The sequence below is a fragment of the Taudactylus pleione genome, unplaced genomic scaffold, assembly GCF_031769625.1.
Source record: "Taudactylus pleione unplaced genomic scaffold, aTauple2 ptg000454l, whole genome shotgun sequence".
Taxonomy (NCBI): Eukaryota; Metazoa; Chordata; class Amphibia; order Anura; family Myobatrachidae; genus Taudactylus; species Taudactylus pleione.
In genome coordinates this window covers 7,534,315-7,554,138 of record NW_028284856.1, presented here as the reverse complement: position 1 = coordinate 7,554,138, position 19,824 = coordinate 7,534,315, and the positions used below count along the sequence as shown (strand labels likewise).

The 19,824-nt window shown below is 43.4% G+C and overlaps 1 protein-coding gene across 1 annotated transcript in view; it reads left to right on the top strand.

Moving 5' to 3' along the window:
* The first annotated feature begins 291 nt into the window (after window positions 1-291).
* Window positions 292-19,824, top strand: part of COX18 (cytochrome c oxidase assembly factor COX18) — a 39,968-nt gene continuing 20,435 nt past the window's right edge. The window contains exons 1-2 of the mRNA XM_088448244.1: window positions 292-623; window positions 3,530-4,013. Coding sequence (XP_088304370.1) covers window positions 3,540-4,013 — 474 coding nt within the window. The 5' untranslated portion in view covers window positions 292-623; window positions 3,530-3,539. The remainder of the gene's footprint in view (window positions 624-3,529; window positions 4,014-19,824) is intronic.

The window sequence follows — 19,824 nt, the reverse complement described above, 5'->3', positions numbered from 1 at the left end:
GTGTTTCAACACACGTGGCTGCAATCATACTTTACGTGAAAGAGAGCATTTTGTACCTGGTGGATGGGGTCATGTTGGAGGGTCTGAGTGATTAGAAAGCAGCCTCTCAGCTTATGTGTAACTAGTGATATCACTCAGCCGGGTAATGGATATATCCCCTTCCGTAGATATACCCTAACGTCATCAGTTAATGATCCGGACTAGAGAGAGACAGAGATCCGCTAACAGGAAGTAGCACTGGTGTCACATTAAAATGCACTCGGGCCGTGATCATTGCGAGAAAGCACACAGCTTCCCGTCCTCTCTGGGAACCTCCCGAGATCATAGAGTTGGGAAAAGTGAAGATAGAGCATGCCGGTCTCATAACGATCTGCCAGCAAGGTCAACAGTGTACTTTTTTTTGACCCTTCAGCGGCACCTACCGGCAATTAATTAAAACCTAAAAGAACTGAACTGATGCCTGTGAATGGGGCTGGTTCCTGCTTGTGAGTCTGTGCTTTTGGTTTCGTTCCTTACATGGATGTCACCTGCTCTGCGATATAATAAGCAGCAGTCGCCATTACACGCTAGAGGAAGGAATCGGTGGTGATGTGAGATCTGTTGCAGAGACGCTGCTTATTGAAGTGAGGCTTCCTACTGTATATGTTGCAGTCACTCATGCCGCATTGCCATGGAGTTGTGTGGCAGTAATACATGTGTCACATGGAGGAACATATTGGGGCAGACATCAGATTCTGTGTTAGTAGAAGAAAAGCCTATGGCAAAATCTGTCAAGACTGAGGCATCCTAGAGCAGCATCAGTTGCTGTACTCCTGTGTAAGCTACTTTGATGTGATCAGGGCGGCCTGTAGCCAATCCCTGCACTCCTAACAAAAAAGTAAAGCAATTTTAATGAAAGCCCTGAATTTAAATAATAGAGTGTAGCTAGTTCTATCTACTACATGACCGCTGCACTACCACCTGCTGAACCGGGTTGGGTATGACATGTCGACATTCGTAATGACATTTTAAAACATGTTAGAATGTGGACATATTGTCCCTGGTGGCCCAGCAATGACTTACCTGTTCCTAACGGCTCCAGCAACATCTTCTGGATCATGTGACTGTGATTTCCAGGTCAGAACTCCGAGCGTTCAGCTATTTCAAATTCTCCCCCCCCCCCCCCCCCCCCCCTACAGCCTAACCCTAATAGCGACATTCAGACAATGTCAACATGTTCCCGGTTGACCTCACTTTCGACATTTTCACTACATGCTGCTGGATCATTGGGGCAGATGTATTAAGTTCCGGAAAGTGATAAATTGGAGAGTGATAAACAACCAATCAGCTCCCAACTGTCATTTTTCAAACACAGCCTGTAACATGACAGTTAGGAGAAGAGTGGCTGGTTGTTTATCACTCTCCACTTTATCACTTCTCAGACCTAAATACAGCTGGCCAATGTCCCTTACTTTCTCCTTGCCCTTTTTCCTCCTGCTCCTTGCCTACGTTCTTCTGCGCCCCATCCATAAACCAGTAATGGGTGAAGACCAATCACAGGTTACAATCAAGCAAAGATTAGTGAGGTGGACTAAAAGAAAAGCATAACTCCTAGCATTGTCTCAGAGGTAATCAGGATAACTTTAGAGAAACGGTGGTGCCACAAAAATGGGACTAGGGTATACTTGGGGAGTTTCGCATCCACTGATGGATGCCCAAAGTTCTAGGCTGCACCATTAACTCTACTTTCAGCTAAAAAAAGTAAATAATTCTGAAATGGCGTGATGACAATAATGCTCATAATGGCTAATTGGGGACTGGTCAGAGGTATACAGAAATGCTTTTTCTTCTTTTCTTCTCCCAGACAACACACATACAATCATGAGTTTCAAACTGTAGTATATGGGGGGATTCAATTCCCGTCCTCAAGGCAATGTGCCGTTTCGGAATGGAACATTGTATCCTACCGGCGTTTTCCTTCACACCCCATAGATGTGTGAGGGATAGCTTTCCATCTTGGCACTACCATAACTGGCTGATATGTGGCCTTCCGGTCCTGCAGAATTGAATTCCCTCCATAGATTTTATTTGGGAGGGGGAATTAAGGCACAACTAAATACCCTGCATAAATGGCCAAATTGGACTCTCTTACTAGCACTCGAGCATACCAATAGGCTTGCACTGTGTATTACTAACTGTTATACTTGCTTATTGAGTGCTATGGTATTAGTGTAGATTTGCAGCTCCGAGCAATGTTTGTAAATAATCTTAACTTTCCTGCATTATATGGATCTGTTGTAGCAGACATTTTGCTAAAATGCAAAAGAATTATCTTCCTGTAACATCACTAGTCCTAGCATATCTGTTCATCAGTATACAGTCTGTGTGAAAAATTTGTTACTGTAGAATTGTAGTGTTCCTGCTAGGCTGTTTTAGTGGGGTGCCGCGCACACCCCGATATCAAAAGGCATAATGTGCCCTGTTCTTCTTGGCGGTGCCCCACTAAAACAGCCTGCGGGTGCCGTCCCCACCCTCAGGCCGCAGTGACCCGCGGATGGGGTAAACTGTCGCAATCACCGCCGGTGAATAGTATCTATTCACAGAGAAGGGAGAGCTTGCGGGCAGCCCAGCATGTCTGTAAATGCCGGGCATGCCCCCAAGAGTGATGAAAAGGGGGTGCGTCTTAAAAACACGTTCCTTTTAGCTCGCGTGTGCCGGAGTGCCCTATCTCTAGGTCCGGACAGGGATTTGGACCTAGAGTGAACACTAGAATCTTATTAGCCAATATCAAATGATCTGGCATTGCAGTTTGCACTTTTTCAAGGTAGCGAAAGATCACTCTTTGGGCCAGATATTTTGGAGATTTGGTCGCGATATTTAAAGCAGCATATTTTTAATAGAAAAACAAGGTTGGTTTTGTCTTTGAAAAAATTGGTTCTCTAAATCTCACTGCTAAATTGCTAATACTGGGCATACACTATACAATTATCTGTCAGATATCTGTCCAATCTGGCTGGTTGGAATAAAAATCTGGTAAAGTATGGGAGCAAATGTAAATCGATTTATATGGTTTTAAACACTGGAAAACAGACAAAAACGATTGTTCAAATTGGTTAAATTTGTTTTATTTAACCAATTTGTCTGAGCGTCCATTTTTGTCTGTTTTCCAGTGTTTATGAACAAATGTTCGATTGTCATTTGCTCCCATACATTCTGAGTATTGTTACTGCATTTGCCATAGTTGTCGCTATGTGACAAGCTTTTAAGCTGCTAACATTCAGTGCATGCAGAGAACTATAGACAAATGTTAAGCCACCAGCAACTGCTTGCCCTAAGGAACCATAAATTATGTCTTTTATATTGGTCAATTGTTAATAGGTGGAACTCGGTGACCAACAATGCATTTTGGACCCTTTATTAAACATTAGGCCTAATTGAAGCAGACAAAGTGTAATTGGCTTTAATTTCAGTTCCATTTAACATTGCATGGTTTTTTTATTAAACAAAGTTGAAAATTGTGGATTTTAATTTACATATTTTTCTTGTTCAGATTTGCGACAATGTTTTGTCAACATGTGAAGAACCCCATTATTTGGACGAAAAGCAATGAATTCCTTTCATGCCAAATACTGTTCCCAAGAAGATGTCAGTATATACGTTTATTTGGGACTGTTAGTTTCAAAAGCCAAAACCAAGGGCTAAGAAAACGAGTGCAGGTCATACCGGATGCCCATAGATCTTCTGGTGTTTACGGCAAAAGTCCTTTCCTCACACCACATCTGCCTCCGCCTAACAGGACTGTTATATCTGCAGCCTCTCTCGCAGCAGCATCTATAGGGCAACCATATGGTGATCATGGCGTGTATGCAAAACTGGCAGACTCAGCTCCTGTTCATTTGGCCGAGAATGTTCTGATATCTGTACAAGAAGCTACAGGGCTACCATGGTGGGCGAATATTGTGTGCACAACAATATTGCTGAGAACAGCAGTCACTCTTCCTCTGTCTGTATATCAAATGTACATTCTAGACAAGGTGCGTATTCTACTTGATTTACCTTTTTTAAATAAGTGATATTGTTTCTAAAAATGTAAAGCTGTAAGGCATTTTTATACAAAGCGTCAAGATTCTATTTTAGGTGGATATTCAGGAGCTAAAGCCTTGCTCCACTTCATGGAGTTTTTGTCTCATAGCAGTTAAATGCGTAAATTAGATTTTCACTGCAATATGTTGGAACTGTAACCTCTAACCACATACATTCTCAAGGACAGTGTATTTTAAGGTGCCGATCCACTAGACGATTAAGTTGAGCGATTGAACGTTAACAATCGTTCAATCGTTTGCAAAAATGTCTAAGACAGCGATGCGCGCTTCCGCTGATTGTTTAGAAATCTATCATCGTGCAAACATGCTGGTCAACCTGACAATAACGTCAGGTTGAGCATGTTTGCAGATGATTGATGAGCCTGCACTACGACTGCTCGTTCAGTGCAGGCTCATAGACTGACAAACGACTGCACGATTACAATGTCATAATCGTGCAGTCGTTTTCATGTCTGCTAGTGGATGGGCACCATAACACTAAGGGCCATATTCAATTAGGCTACGAAAACCCATTATTGTCGATACTTTATCGCAGATGACATCATTTTCACCATTTTCACTCTTCCCCATATTCAATTTCAAAGACTTTTTCGCTCGCAGGTGCGAGCGAAAAACCGGGAATAACTTTTCACCATAGAATAGGTGGCGAAAAAAAGTGCATTATTGAGGTTTTGGGGTTCAGACTTAAAAAAGTATCCTGCACCCCTTGGAATGTCCCCTAAATGTAATCTGTGTCAATTTAAAAAAAAAAAAAGTTCCATAGGACACCCCAAAAAAAGTGGTTTCATTTTGGGGGCAAAAAAAAAAAGTTGGGGGACAAACTTATAAACTAGCGAAATAGATTCGGGGGGTCCCCAAGTATGCAGCAGGTGTTTTTTAGGTTGCGGTTGGTTGCATCACTTTAGGGAGTTAAAAATATGCTTGCACCCATTTTCATGTACCCCAAATTTGATGGGACTAGTTATTTTTTTTTTTTTAAATGTTGCTAAATGCTATTCTTCACCACTTTATTAAAGGCACATTGAAGCACCTGTAGAGACCGTTTAAAAACCCTAAATACCTTTAGCAGGGCTTTTTGGGGGTACCCATAGTGATCCCCCATGTTAGTGCATCTTTTGGGGGGTGACAGGCTGATTTCCCCAAAAGTGACCGGACTTTTCGCTACTTACCTTTCCACCGGGTCCCGTTTTCGCTGATTCCAAATTGAATACGGGGATACACGGGCACGCACCCGATACTTTATCCCCAACAAAAGCTCCAATGAATATGTCCCTTAACCTGTCTTGAAGTGCATACCATCCTCAGATGACTAGCCATTGTGAGTTATAGCCGGCCACGCCACAAGTCCAACTTTGCCAACGTTTAAATGAGTAGCACAAGTAGATACAAGGTGTGGCTATTAAATAACAATGTGTACTTGTAAAACATATATACAATAGGATATCAACCACCTGCTGATAATCTCTATGCACACCTGCAGCAGAATAATAAGAGGTTTTGCCAAGCTCACAAAAAGTAAACAAAGAACACAGATTCTGCGCTGGAGTGCAAGTTTCAATTAGTATTTATTCATATATATTAAAACATCATAAATATCACACCTTCTATAATTAAAAAAGGGAGGAAGTAAATAGGCGCTGTCTTATGTCCAATAATTTATTACCAAAAAATTATTTATAATTAAATGAATCACATATATAATATACACATGTCATATATAGTCTACAACATATACAATACACCAATTGGTCAATAAAATATCTAATATTTAAGAAGACACAAAAATAAAAATGAAAACAATAAAAAACACACAGGTGGATATTCTGTTCAATTTGAACTGTCTGTTCCAAAGGTATTTTGCAATATGATATTTTTATATCTATTTGATGATGACACTGTTATACATTTGTATCCTTTTGTATGTATATACACACAGAATTTCCACCACTGAATTGTTTGTACTGGAGAACAGTCTCTATCCCACTAGGAGAGACACTAAAAAGTATAGATATATATCTATATGTGGATATTAAATGTCCTTTAGAAAAATTACCATACATATATGAGACATCAAAAATAGTGTCTTATTGTATATCGGGCTCCTGTTCGAGTTAGTACAGCAATAAACGGCTCCAAAATACTTTTTGACATTTTGTTCATAAGTATCTAAAAATGTGTTAGTCCCACAGGAGTGTAGCCTATTTGGCTCGGGGATACTTAAATCGATCCTGGTATTACTTATCCACAGCGGTGTTTAAAACTGCTAATATGCAGAAGAAAATAAGTTTATCTCACCGCTGTTGTTTTTTCCTTCTCTCCCCCTTCTCCGAATATGGGGTATAGCACTCCGTCAGCGTGGAGTAGGGCAGGCGTTTCAATCCTGCTGTTGTACTTTAGTCTGCGGCACCAAATGGAGTGTCGGTCTAATGTGGATGGAGCTGAACAGAGCCGGATGGCCTAGACTCACTCAGCGTGGGACAGGGCGTCCGTCTCTCCCACCGCCGTGGTCCGGTCTCTATCCCAATACCCTGCTGCTGTGCTCCAGTCCGAGGCACCGAGTTAAGGGCACCAGTTCAATGTAATTGGAGCCGGATGAATACTTGTGACTCAGCGTGGGATAAGGCGTCCGTCTCTCCTGCTGCCGTGATCTGACCAGTGAGTCTAGGCCATCGGCTCTGTTCAGCTCCATCCACATTAGACCGACACTCTATTTGGTGCCGCAGACTAAAGTACAACAGCAGGATTGAAACGCCTGCCCTACTCCACGCTGACGGAGTGCTATACCCCATATTCGGAGAAGGGGGAGAGAAGGAAAAAACAACAGCGGTGAGATAAACTTATTTTCTTCTGCATATTAGCAGTTTTAAACACCGCTGTGGATAAGTAATACCAGGATCAATTTAAGTATCCCTGAGCCAAATAGGCTACACTCCTGTGGGACTAACACATTTTTAGATACTTATGAACAAAATGTCAAAAAGTATTTTGGAGCCATTTATTGCTGTACTAACTCGAACAGGAGCCCGATATACAATAAGACACTATTTTTGATGTCTCATATATGTATGGTAATTTTTACAAAGGACATTTAATATCCACATATAGATATATATCTATACTTTTTAGTGTCTCTCCTAATGGGATAGAGACTGTTCTCCAGTACAAACAATTCAGTGGTGGAAATTCTGTGTGTATATACATACAAAAGGATACAAATGTATAAGTGTCATCATCAAATAGATACAAAAGTATCATATTGCAAAATACCTTTGGAACAGACAGTTCAAATTGAACAGAATATCCACCTGTGTGTTTTTTATTGTTTTCATTTTTATTTTTGTGTCTTCTTATATATTAGATATTTTATTGACCAATTGGTGTATTGTATATGTTGTAGACTATATATGACATGTGTATATTATATATGTGATTCATTTAATTATAAATAATTTTTTGGTAATAAATTATTGGACATAAGACAGCGCCTATTTACTTCCTCCCTTTTTTTCTACTTTTTGGTGTTATATATTACCACCTATTGTCAAATGGGCTGCAGTCTAAACGTCTAATATTTATTGGAGAAATCATATCTATCGCATCTGTCCTAATAGGTGCAGCGCCAGATTTTTGTTGTTATCCTTATATAATTAGAACATACAGTATCTGCGTAATATCTAGGATGAGTATCTGACCTACAAAAAAAACAATTTAAATGGAATTAGGTACCAATACATTAATAAGTAGGATAGAGCATGTTTGTAGACTTAATGGCAATTTAGGCAATTAAACATTCCTTTTGCCTAGGTGGTATATTCTAAAAGCACCACTTGGTAACAATTCATTAAAAGTCTTGTTTTCAGGATTTCCTCATAAGCACATGGAAAAATAAACAGTCAATATATAACCTCCAGGTATAGGCTCTTTTGAGCAAACATATCCAGGTAAGATAGTATCCAACCTCTACGGCTACTGAGGGGCGTCCCCCTAAAGCAAATCAAGGTGACTTGATAACGGGTCCGGCCTGACTCACCCTCCGCTAGTTAAAGATGACAAGCGGGAGAAGCTAAGATCGCGATGCCGCAATTCAATCCAGTCTGTTAGCCGGAGCGCTGGCCGCCGCTGCTTTGTCAGGTACGGTGGTCACGGACTTCTGACTGCTGTAAGCCGTCCAGGTGGGAGGACACCGCACAAATGAAATTCAATTCAACAGGAACAACTACGTGTTTCAGTCACTTCTGTGACCTTTTTCAAATTGGATGTTCCTTGTCTCACTCTGCTGGGCTAAATACCACACACTCTTATTTAATTGGTGTTTATAAATTGAGGATTAGCATCCACCTGGATCACTTGCTAGGATCCTATTCCATGCTTACTATTTGGGATTTATTTATAGTGATTATTCCTTGTTCTTCTACACATCATATGCTCATATATTATATAAACAATACATCTCTATATTTAATTTATAATAATTAATAAATGAAACCAAACGTGCACAATATAATAGATAATTCTACAATAATTCATATACAAACGGGTTCATTCATCTTTCCACTTAATTTGTATTCCATTGATGACTGAATTCAAAGTGGCTTGCAAACATTAACTCATTTTATATATATATATATATATATATTTATTTATTTATTTATTTATTAATTAGGGGTGAGCGGGTTCGGATTTCTGAAATCCGAAACCCCCCCCAGGCCGATCCGAGTCAGGCTCGACTTTTCCCGCCTGACTCGGATCTGAAATCGAGGCAAAATGTCATCATCCCGCCTTCCGGGTCTCGCAGGTTTTGGATCCTATATAAGGTACCCGCGTCGGCGCCATTTTCTCACTCAGCTGTGGACAGTGAAGAGGGAGGGTGGGAGTTAGGGCTGGCTGGGCTGTGTAGTGTAGTGCAGTGTAGTGTTGTGCTGTGCTGCTGTTGTCCATAGGGGCTGTGTCCACTACTTCAAAGTCCATAGGGGCTGGCTGGAGTGTGTTGTGCAGTCAGTTGTCCATAGGGGCTGTGTCCACTCCAAAATCCTGTGCAGTGTCCCAGTCCTAAAGGGGTGCTGTAGTGTTGTCCAGGGGGTGCTCTGTCCGTCAGGGGTGCTCCCCCCAAGTGCAAAAAAATATATATATTTTTTCTGTGTTTGTGAATTGTGTGCACTGTGGCTGCACGTGCATCAACAAAGGAACAGCGCCAAGCATGCGCCTGTGTCCCATAAGTAAAAGGCCGGCTGGCTTGTCCGTTAAAGGGTGCTGTAACCCCCAAAGGGCACGCCAAACAAAATAAAAATATATATTTCTCCTTCATCCACTAGAGGACACTGGAGTTCAAGACAGTGGGGTATAGACGGTGGTAGAGTAGAGCCTGGCACTAAATAATTTAGAAGTGTGACTGGCTCCTCCCCCTCTATGCCCCATCAGCCCCAGCTTTAAGAATGTGCCCGAGAGAGCCGGTCACATAGGGCTGAGCTCCAGCCCACACTTAGTAATTTTATCTTATTTTCACTTTATTTTAATTTATAGCTTTCACAAAGCATTGAGGACAGGCTGACAGAGAACTGCGTCTGTCAGCCTGCTACATGGAGGCATCAGGAGACCCGCCACCACTAATAAAGAGTGCGTGTCCGGGTCCCAGGCACCCTGGCAGTAGCTCAGGGAGGGACACGCCACAGCTTAATATAGAAGCTGTGTCCGTGCTACCGTATGCCTAGCCGCAGACCTGATGCCAGCAGTGGTAAGTATAATCTCTTCCCCCGACTAGCGGGGGACTGAGGTAGATCTGCGGCCCCTCCGCCCCCATATAGCTGAACTAAACAGCTCAGCAAGCTAAAGCTCCAATTGGGTCCTTATTTTAGAAGTCCCCGTTCTATGCCCGGCATAGGAGATTCCAGAGCTAACTAGGGGGCGGAGCTACCGCGCATAGAGTCGCGCGTCCAAGCCGACATCCCCCTCTATGAGGAGAGCGGTAACAGCATCCCTGCATATCCCGCAGCGCGGTGCCTTGCCGCGGCTGTCAATTACAGGGGAGCCAATGGGGAGCGATCTCCCCTCTCCCTGCAATAGACATAGTTGCGCGGCTCTCGGTAAGGCAGTGTTACCGGCCTCTATTGCGGCTCCTAACGACTAGAGTCGGTGACGGGACTCTGTTCCCGGCGGTAAAGGGGCGGGGCTTAGCTCCGACGGCCATGCTGTGCCGGAGAGAGCAGGGCGCCTCCCTCATCCATACAGCGCAAGATTTATTAGCAGATCTCCCAGTAAGATATATGCAGGGAGAGGTCTGGGCCCACAAAGAGGCTGCATCCACCGCGGGAGGCTCAGTGATGAATGCAAGTGCCTGCAAGAGCAGTAGCAACTACCTGCATAAACGCAGTTTAGTTCAGTGTATGCACTGCTGGTGATGTCCAGTTATTGCTGCACCCTCCCCCATCCTCGCGCGGTTGCGCATGCTGAGTGATTCAGGATCTCCGCTTATGTGGTTCTGTTGAAGGGGCAGCTTGTTCAGTCGGTGCTAGTCAGGTGGAACCATTTATACAACTATCGGGTTTCCCTCTTAAAAGGAAAAGCCTTATACAGCCTCCGACTCAGCGGAGCCTGCCGCAGCTGATACCGGCTGAGTCCAGGTCTCCCGCCCTGCCAAGCACCTTAGCTGCATATTGCTCCTCTCCTGTCTAGCAGCGGAGGTGTTATTTTAATGGGGATTTGTGACAGGCGGTGCTGCCACACTGTCACTCTTGTGAAGCAAGAACAGCGCTGTGCAACCATAGCGTTCAGCGGCCAATTCCCAGTAAGGCTTTCCTTTCGTTATATAAGGAAAGGGACCTATGTGTGGTGCGTCCTGCACTCCAGCTGTGACATAGTATTGTGTTTCTCCTCTCCCTTACATGAGGGTGAGCTTCCCGAGGTTGCGCTCTGCACTGTAGCTAGTGGCGCGGCTCTCGGTAATTGTATTCTGCGCCAAATATACAATTCCGACTAAAAGCGATGTGCTGACGGGACATGGTCCCGGCGTTTGGGCATTTTGCAGCGCCCGGTATTTCGCCTGTCAAGCTTCCCCTTGGAGGGGCACCTAGCTTAATTTAATGGCCTGACTTCCGGACTTGCTCTCTGGTTGGCGCGCACTCCGCACGGAATGAGCTTGAATAGCTCAACCAGCTAATGCAGCGGAATGGTGAGCCATACACAGTGGGTTCTAGTCCCATGAGGGAATTTATTTATCATAGCCTGTGAAGGCTACCTTATGGTACACTAGTTACCCTGCCTAAATGAACATACATATATGTGGCAGCACATATACTATATTATAAGCTGGTTTTAAAACCTTCCAACCAGCCTTCTGCGCTTCCCTTAAAAGGTATGCATATGTGCATCTATATAGATTTATATCTTATGTGCTCCCTTGACAGCACACACTAGAATAAGTTAGTGACGCACTGCCAGGGCAGTGGTTGGCATTACTGCCTCACAGCACTGAGGTTGTCTTTTTGCATTCCCACTTCTAAAACCTGGTGCATCTGGAGCTAAAATGGCTCACTTGATAAGGAGGGTACACTAGTAACGGGAGGGTCCCAGAATCGAAACCAGTCTGGGACAGCGTGCTGCTAACATATCCTACGCCGTAGCAGAATAACGGCCACACACGGCACATGAGCAGTCTCCCTGCTTGGAAGTAGCCACATGTATGTATGTATGTATGTATAATATATTTGTATTTTATACTAAGCCCCGCTTTAGAATCTGGAATGAACTTTGTCCTGGGGCTCAATTTCTTCCACGGCTCTAACTATGCTCGTGTTATTTTTTTATTATTTTTTTTTATTTTTAAATATGTCCCTTACTAATCTTGTATGTAGGTACGCGTAAGCATATGTGGATATATATATGTATCGCTTTTATCCTCATAAGCAAGGGTAGGATCTGTTATCAGTTTTATATCTGATACCTAGCACTCCTGACGCAGTAGTTGGCACAAGAACTCCGCTTTACACTATCTCTTCCTAAGTGTGTACATATCTGGATGGATGTGTATGTGTGTGTGTATATATATATATATATATATATATATATATATATATATATATATATATATATATATATATTATGTGTGTGTGTGTAGTTATGTGTCTATCTATCTAAGTATGCCTATACTTTCACAATCATTAGGTTACCTATAATGTAACAGATGGGAAGCTGCCTGAGATTACCAGAAGCTGTAGGCTATATCAATATATATTAAATTGTGGCTCTATAGACAAGTCATGTTCTGCAGCTTACATAGGGATAGTCACAATTCCCTAAGGCATTGCTTCTAGTATGGACCTGATACAGGTCCTGGGGCCTTCTTGTATCTACACACATGTAATAACGATATGTATTCGAAGGGTTATAGTTCTGTTTCTGTCAGGCTATACCTATGGCGCTCCTTTTCGGGGGACCTATTATTATTTACATCTACACTCCAGTGGCGCACTTGGTAGCGAACTGATTTGACACCAAGAATGCAGGATATATATATATATATATATATATATATATATATATATAGCATGCTGATCTCCTGGTGCAGGAGTCTGACAAGTAAACTTACTATGTTGGCATTAACTCTTCCTTTCAAAGAGTTTGCCTTCTCGTGCAACTTTGTTTATGAATATTTCCTATTCATTGGGAAATCCTGTTTTTTAACCCTAACTGGGGTTGTCACGACAGATATATCCCTTCTTTACTTGGGATAACTAACGCATTCTATGTCCTATGTACAAGTACCTGTCTCAGCATAGATTCCGGTACTCCATATTATTGTCATGTCGCATATCTCAATAAAATGAGTCTAAGGGGCCCCTACGTACATTTCCTATCAGTTTATAAAGCATCCAGGTTCTCTACCTTCCTCCAGGCTTACTTAGTTAATTTACATGAAGGCCCAGGGCCACCCGCCGATATAGGCAGGGTTCAGGCCTGGATTGTATTAGTTTGGTGGGCGTAATACACACTTCACCATTATAAGTGTTAATGTAAGGATGTTAGGCTAGCAGACTATGGCCCTCATTCAGAGCCGTTCGCTCTGAGCAGAGCGCACGCTCTGAATGAGGGCCGCCCTCCATGAAAATGGAGCGTCCTCCTGGACGCTCGTATAGCTGTGGGTCACCACCCACAGCCTATACGAGCGTGCATTTTGATAGCCGAGATGGTCGTGACCATCGCGACCATCGAAACTGCGAGCCGGAGCCTGCGGTTGAGGTTTTCAACCGCAAGCTCCGGAGTGATTTTGGCTCTATCAGAGCCAAAATCACTCCCACTGACATCACTAGTGATGTCAGTGGGCCGGCTTCTGACGGGAGGCGTTCCCGTGGGAACGCCCCCGTCAGGGAGGCACGCCCACCAAAGGGGGCGTGCTGTCAATCAACATCGACAGCACGCCCCCTTTGATCAGACACAACGAGCGAAGGACTTTCCTTCGCTCGTCGCGTCTGGCGCATGCGCACGACGGAGCTCCCTCCGTCGTGCGCATGCTCAGTGCATAACATCGACCCACTTGCGAGCGGACAGCCGCTCGCGAGTGGGTCTGAATCAGGCCCAATGTTTGGGTTATATGTATGATCTCTATATGGATAAACATCCCTTATGGAACACGCTCCAGTATAGAGTCCTGTTGTACAACCTTCTTGTCTCCACTAACATTTTGCTAGTTTTCTACAGTATTTTCTACTGCAACATTGCCAGACTAAAGTCTGTGCTGTAGAGCATTGGTCTTAACCCACTGAAGCTACTCTCTATACCTGACGTGGCTGGTTGCTGTGAGATGGAAAAGGTCAGTGACATTCTACATAGCGTCCAGAGGGCTTCTGGTCGCTCACAGGTAAGCGGGCTTACTCCGCTAAATGCCTTGGAAGAGGCTCCTATTTCAGGCAACCTGACATTACATAGCCGTTATTCTCCCTTACGCACCCTAGCTGCTGTCCTAGCAGCCATCCGCTCTTTTAATCAGTTGGCTCTACTTTTTAGCGCTTTCCTGGTGTGTGGGTACATTGTTCCAGCATTGCGCTTAGTTACACTATTCTACTAGAATCTGTTGGGGTTCTGGACTGAATTGCACATCTATCCCTTAAAGTGGACAGTCACTATGTTCCACGCAGGGGGCCTGGTGGGTTTTTCCGTTCAGCATCTGTTGCTATTTCATCACATTGACAGGTACCTGACGGGTACCTTCATGGTTGTCTGAAGTGCTCTAGCCTTGCTGTATGGGATGCTTCCCTATATTGGTAGCTCTCCCTGGCTGGCTGTTGCATCCGTGCTCTTTAACTGCTAGGGTGTCCTGGTTGTTTTAGACTATGTTTGGGCCAGCAGTTGGTACTGACTACGCACTTCCATCTTGTTGGAAGAGGTCTGTTGTTTAGGGTTTGTTGATGTGGTTTCTTTTCTACTGCAGGGTTTCAGTTGCTGCTTTATCCCTCTGTTTCCAGATTGGGTTGTACTACTGTCTGACCCTCTGAAGGGATTGTAGTCTCAATCCTCTCGAAGCCGCCTCTACCTCATTCCCGTGGGATCTCCACTCGTTTTAGACGTCTATGGTCTAACCCTTTTGTTGGTTAAAAACCTTGTAGTAGTTGGACCTCAAGACTGTTTCAGGGCGACTGTTCGGTCTTACCTTTTGTCTCCGTGTATACTCTTTGTTAGGAGTCCGTGGACAGGATCAGCTCTGTATATGTAGATTGGTATCGTTACACTTATATCTATATGAGTTATGTCGAGCAGTGCTGGGATTCTGCTGTCTGCAACTGCGGCAGCTTACAGTTTCCGAATCTGGTACGGTTTTCTCGAGTTTTGTTCTTGAGTTACTGCCCTTCTCCTATGGATTCTGGTTGGGGTTCTTTGCTCCCAACGGTCCGGCTTGGTCTGTTTTCCGATGAGTTTACAGTGTTCTGATGCTTCTCATCTGCAAATGTTTTCTCACTAGCCGCTTTATTCCATTCAATTTACGTTGTAAGTTGTGGAATTTCTGTGACTGTTCAGCAAGGAGTTCTGATTGTCTCCTATGCTCTACGACACTTGATCCTCGGCTCTTGCCTTCCGTTGGGCCTCCGGTTCTGGGAGGTTCCTGTTTCGTTTGGCTGAAGGGTCAGCAAGTTCTCCGCGCTTCCCACCCGGGAGGTTGGCTTTGGGACGTCCCCACTGTCTTGAACTCCAGTGTCCCCTAGTGGATGAAGGAGAAAACAGGATTTTGGTACTTACCGATAAATCCCTTTCTCCGATTCCACAGGGGACACTGGACGCCCGCCCAGCGCTGCGTACATGCCATTTTGTTGAGTCCTTATATGGTTGTGTGACTGCATGTGTTCCCTGCAGTGGTCCTCTGTTCTCCTTCAGTCGGTCTTGTTCCGTTCTGTGGACTTTCTCCTTCACCTGGTCTTCCTATTGTCCTCCGTCTCCTCTCGGGCTCAGTTCTTAAACTGGGGCTGATGGGGCATAGAGGGGGAGGAGCCAGTCACACTTCTAAATTATTTAAAGTGCCAGGCTCTACTCTACCACCGTCTATACCCCACTGTCTTGAACTCCAGTGTCCCCTGTGGAATCGGAGAAAGGGATTTATCGGTAAGTACCAAAATCCTGTTTTTTTTGTGTTTGTGAATTGTGTGCGCAGTAGCCGCACGTGCATCAACAAAGTAGTGCCAAGCGTGCGCCTGTGTCCCATAAATAAAGGGCCGGCTGGATTGACCGCTAAAGGGTGCTGTAACCCCCAAAGGGCACTCCAAACAAAATAAAATAATATATTTTTTTGTGTTTGTGAATTGTGTGCGCAGTAGCCGCACGTGCATCAACAAAGTAGTGCCAAGCGTGCGCCTGTGTCATAAGTAAAGGGCCGGCTGGCTTGACCGTTAAAGGGTGCTGTAACCCCCAAAGGGCACTCCAAACCCAAAAAAATATATTTTCTGTGTTTGTGAATTGTGTGCATTGTGGCTGCACGTGCATCAACAAAGGAGCAGCGCCAAGCGTGCGCCTGTGTCCCATTAGTAAAGGGCAGGCTGGCTTGTCCGTTAAAGGGTGCTGTAACCCCCAAAGGGCACTCCAAACAAAAAAAATTATATTTTCTGTGTTTGTGAATTGTGTGCACTGTAGCCGCACGTGCATCAACAAAGGAGCAGCGCCATACGTGCGCCTGTGTCCCATAAGTAAAGAGCCGGCTGGCTCATTTCTTAAAGGGTGGTGTAACCCACAAAGTGCACTACTCTCCAGCAAAAATAAAAAACTATTTTCTGTGTTTGTGTGCGCCTTAGCCGCACGTATATATCACTATAACATAAATGGAGGACCAAACTTTCTCCGATAAAAATAAAATAGGGAAAGATCAAGAACCACTTCCTCCTAGTGCTGTTGCTGCTGCTGGGAGTTGTTCATCATCCCAGAGAAGAAGTAGGAACACCACTACTTTTACTAAACAATTGACCCTCCAACAGTCCCTAGCGAGGAGGATGAAGTAAGACAGCAGTCATCCTGAAGCAAAACATATAACTGAGGCCTTAACTGCTATGTTGGTGTTAGACGTGCGTCCGGTATCCGCCATTAGTGCAGTGGGATTTAGACAATTGATGGAGGTAGTGTGTCCCCGGTTCCAAATCCCGTCTAGATTCCACCTGCATCCTCAAGCAGCGACAAGCGTGCGTCTGTCTGTTAAAGGGTGATGTAACCCTCAAAGTGCGCTCCACAAACAATAAAAAAATTATTCTTTTTTTTTCTCTTTGTGAAATGTGTGGGCTGTCGCCGCACCTGCATCCTTAAAGCAGCAGCGACAAGCGTGCGTCTGTCTGTTAAAGGGTGGTGACACCCTCAAAGTGTGCTCCACAAACAATAAAAAACTATTTTTTTTGTGTTTGTGACTTGTGTGCGATGTAGCCGCACGTGCATCAACACAGTAGCAGCGCCAAGCGTGCGCCTGTGTCATAAGTCAAGGGCCGGTTTGGACATCTGGTCCGGACTGAAGGACGTGCCAACAATTTCTGACAAGTCTACTGTCACTGCATATAATACTGTCCTCAAAGCAGCAGCGACAAGCGTGCGTCTGTCTGTTAAAGGGTGATGTAACCCTCAAAGTGTGCTCCACAAACAATAAAAAAATTCTTCTTTTTTTCCCCTGTCTTTGTGAATTGTGTGGGCTGTAGCCGCACCTGCATCCTCAAAGCAGCAGCGACAAGCATGTGTCTGTCTGTTAAAGGATTACATCGGTGACCGCATCCAAGTAGGCATGTCAGACAGTCCGTACATGTACTGGCAGGAAAAAGAGGCAATTTGGAGGCCCTTGTACAAACTGGCTCTATTTTACCTGAGTTGCCCCCCCTCCAGTGTGCACTCCGAAAGAGTGTTTAGTGCAGCCGGGAACCTTGTCAGCAAAAGGCGTAGGAGGTTGCTTCCACAAAATGTGGAGAAGATGATGTTCATAAAAATGAATTATCAACTTTTCCAGGGAGACCAGCCTCCAGAACGTACAGAGGGACCTGTGATGGTGGATTCCAGCGGGGACGAATTAATACTCTGTGATGATGAGGATGTACACAACACTGAAGAGGGTGAGGAATCAGTGGATGAGGACGACATCTTGCCTCCGTAGAGCCAGTTTGTGCAGGGCCAGATTAATTGCCAGCTTGTTTTGTGGGAGCCCAAACGAACCAATAATTTCAGCCACAGTCGTGTGGCAGACCCTGGCGCTGAAATGATTGGTTTGTTAAAGTGTGCATGTCCTGTTTATACAACATAAGGGTGGGTGGGAGGGCCCAAGGACAATTCCATCTTGCACCTCTTTTTTTTCTTTGCATTATGTACTGTTTGGGGCCTAGTTTTTCAAACTGCCATCCTGTCTGCCACTGCAGTGTCACTCCTAGATGGGCCACGTGTTTGTGCCGCCCACTCGTGTCGCTTAGCATAGTCATCCATCTACCTCGGTGCAACCTTTTGGACATAAAAACACTATTGTGAGGTGTTCAGAATAGACTGGAAATGAGTGGAAATTAAGGTTTTTGAGGTTAATAATAGCATAGGAGCAGAAAAATCAACACATTCTGTGATTTTAGCTGTTATTATGCTTTTTAAAAAAAAAATACAGATCCAAAACACAAAACCCAGAACCCAAAACACCGAAGGGTGGTTTTGGCAAAACCAATCCAGATCCAAAACACGAAGAAAGATCCAGATCCAAAACCAAACCACAAAACACGAAAAGTGGCCGGTGCACACCCCTAATATATATATATATATATATATATATATATATTACACTCTCCACCATAAAAATAAGGGTAATCATAGCAGTGTGTTTACTAACAAATAAAGCATAATTATTAAAAAATTGATCGTAATATAAATTAAATAATTAAAATAAACAAATATTACCATTAAAAGTAATAATAATATTATTATTAAAAATGGATATTCAGAGATACATAAATATATATACACATTACTACATACTGTACTGTAAATACTAGAACAAATCAAATTTCTATATTAAACAAAAAGCCTCACTTGGCAAAGCATATAGATAGATACATTATAGATTAAGATAAAAGGAAAGAAATAAGAGAAGGAAAACAAGGGTGGGGAGGGGGAAGAAACAAGGGAAAGAGATATAAAAAGGGGGGGCTGAAAGGAGGAAGAAAGATAGAAAAGGAAGGGAGGGAGAGGAAAATAGAAGGGGAAAAAGAGGGGATAGAAGGAGATGGAAAGAGCATGAGGAAACAAGAAATCTCATTAATCATCTATAGATAACAATTTAATGTTAAAATAAATTGCACTAGCTATCAATAATAGGGTGCGGGCGTGAGACAGATGTCCCCCCCCCTGTGGACCTGACAGTACATATGGAAGGGGAGACATGTCTCACGTCCGCACTCATCAATCTATAAATTCTAAGTCTTCGTTCAGACCATCTGGTTGCAGAGTCTGGAGTTTAAATATCCATTCGGACTCTGCCTTGCACAACCGACAAAACCTATTACCACCTCTCAAAGTCTTAGGCATTGTTTCAACCCCCAGAACTAGGAGACCCTTAGGGTCACAATTGTGTATTCCTCTAAAGTGTCTACAGACACTGTGTCTCAAGACCTTTCAGTATGTTAGTACGATGCTCCCTAAAACTTTCTTTAAGGGTCCTAGTGGTGCATCCTATCTATAATTTGGAACAACTACAATGTAAGGCATATATTACAAATCAAGTCTCACAATTGATAAATTGTTTGATATGAAAAATACTCCCATTATTTGCACAGATCTTATTAGCCTTATTCATCATATAATCACAGGTTAAGCATCTAGAGTGGTTACACCTAAAATTACCACAAAATTTATTCGACAGCCAGGTGTCCGGCTTATCACTTTTTTGTTGATTTACGAACATACTAGGAGCCAAATAGCTCCTAAGATTCCGATTCTTTTTAAAAACTATTCTAGGTTTCTCCTCCAGTATTTTAACTAGTATTGGGTCATATTGTAGGGTTTTGTAGTTCCTATTTATTATAGACCTAATTTTGTTGGAATCGTTGTTAAATTGGGAAACAAAGATGAGAGAAGTCATCTCTTTGTCTTTAACTTTTATCTGTGTATCTTGTCTCATATCTATATCTCTACCATCTCTTACAACCTCATTACTGTGCTAATTAATTATAGTAGTACCACTCCCACACCTACCAATAGTGGTATTTTCATGTCATTTACAGGCTTTATCTGCATAATCCTGTGCTTCATCAATCAATCTATCAGGGTA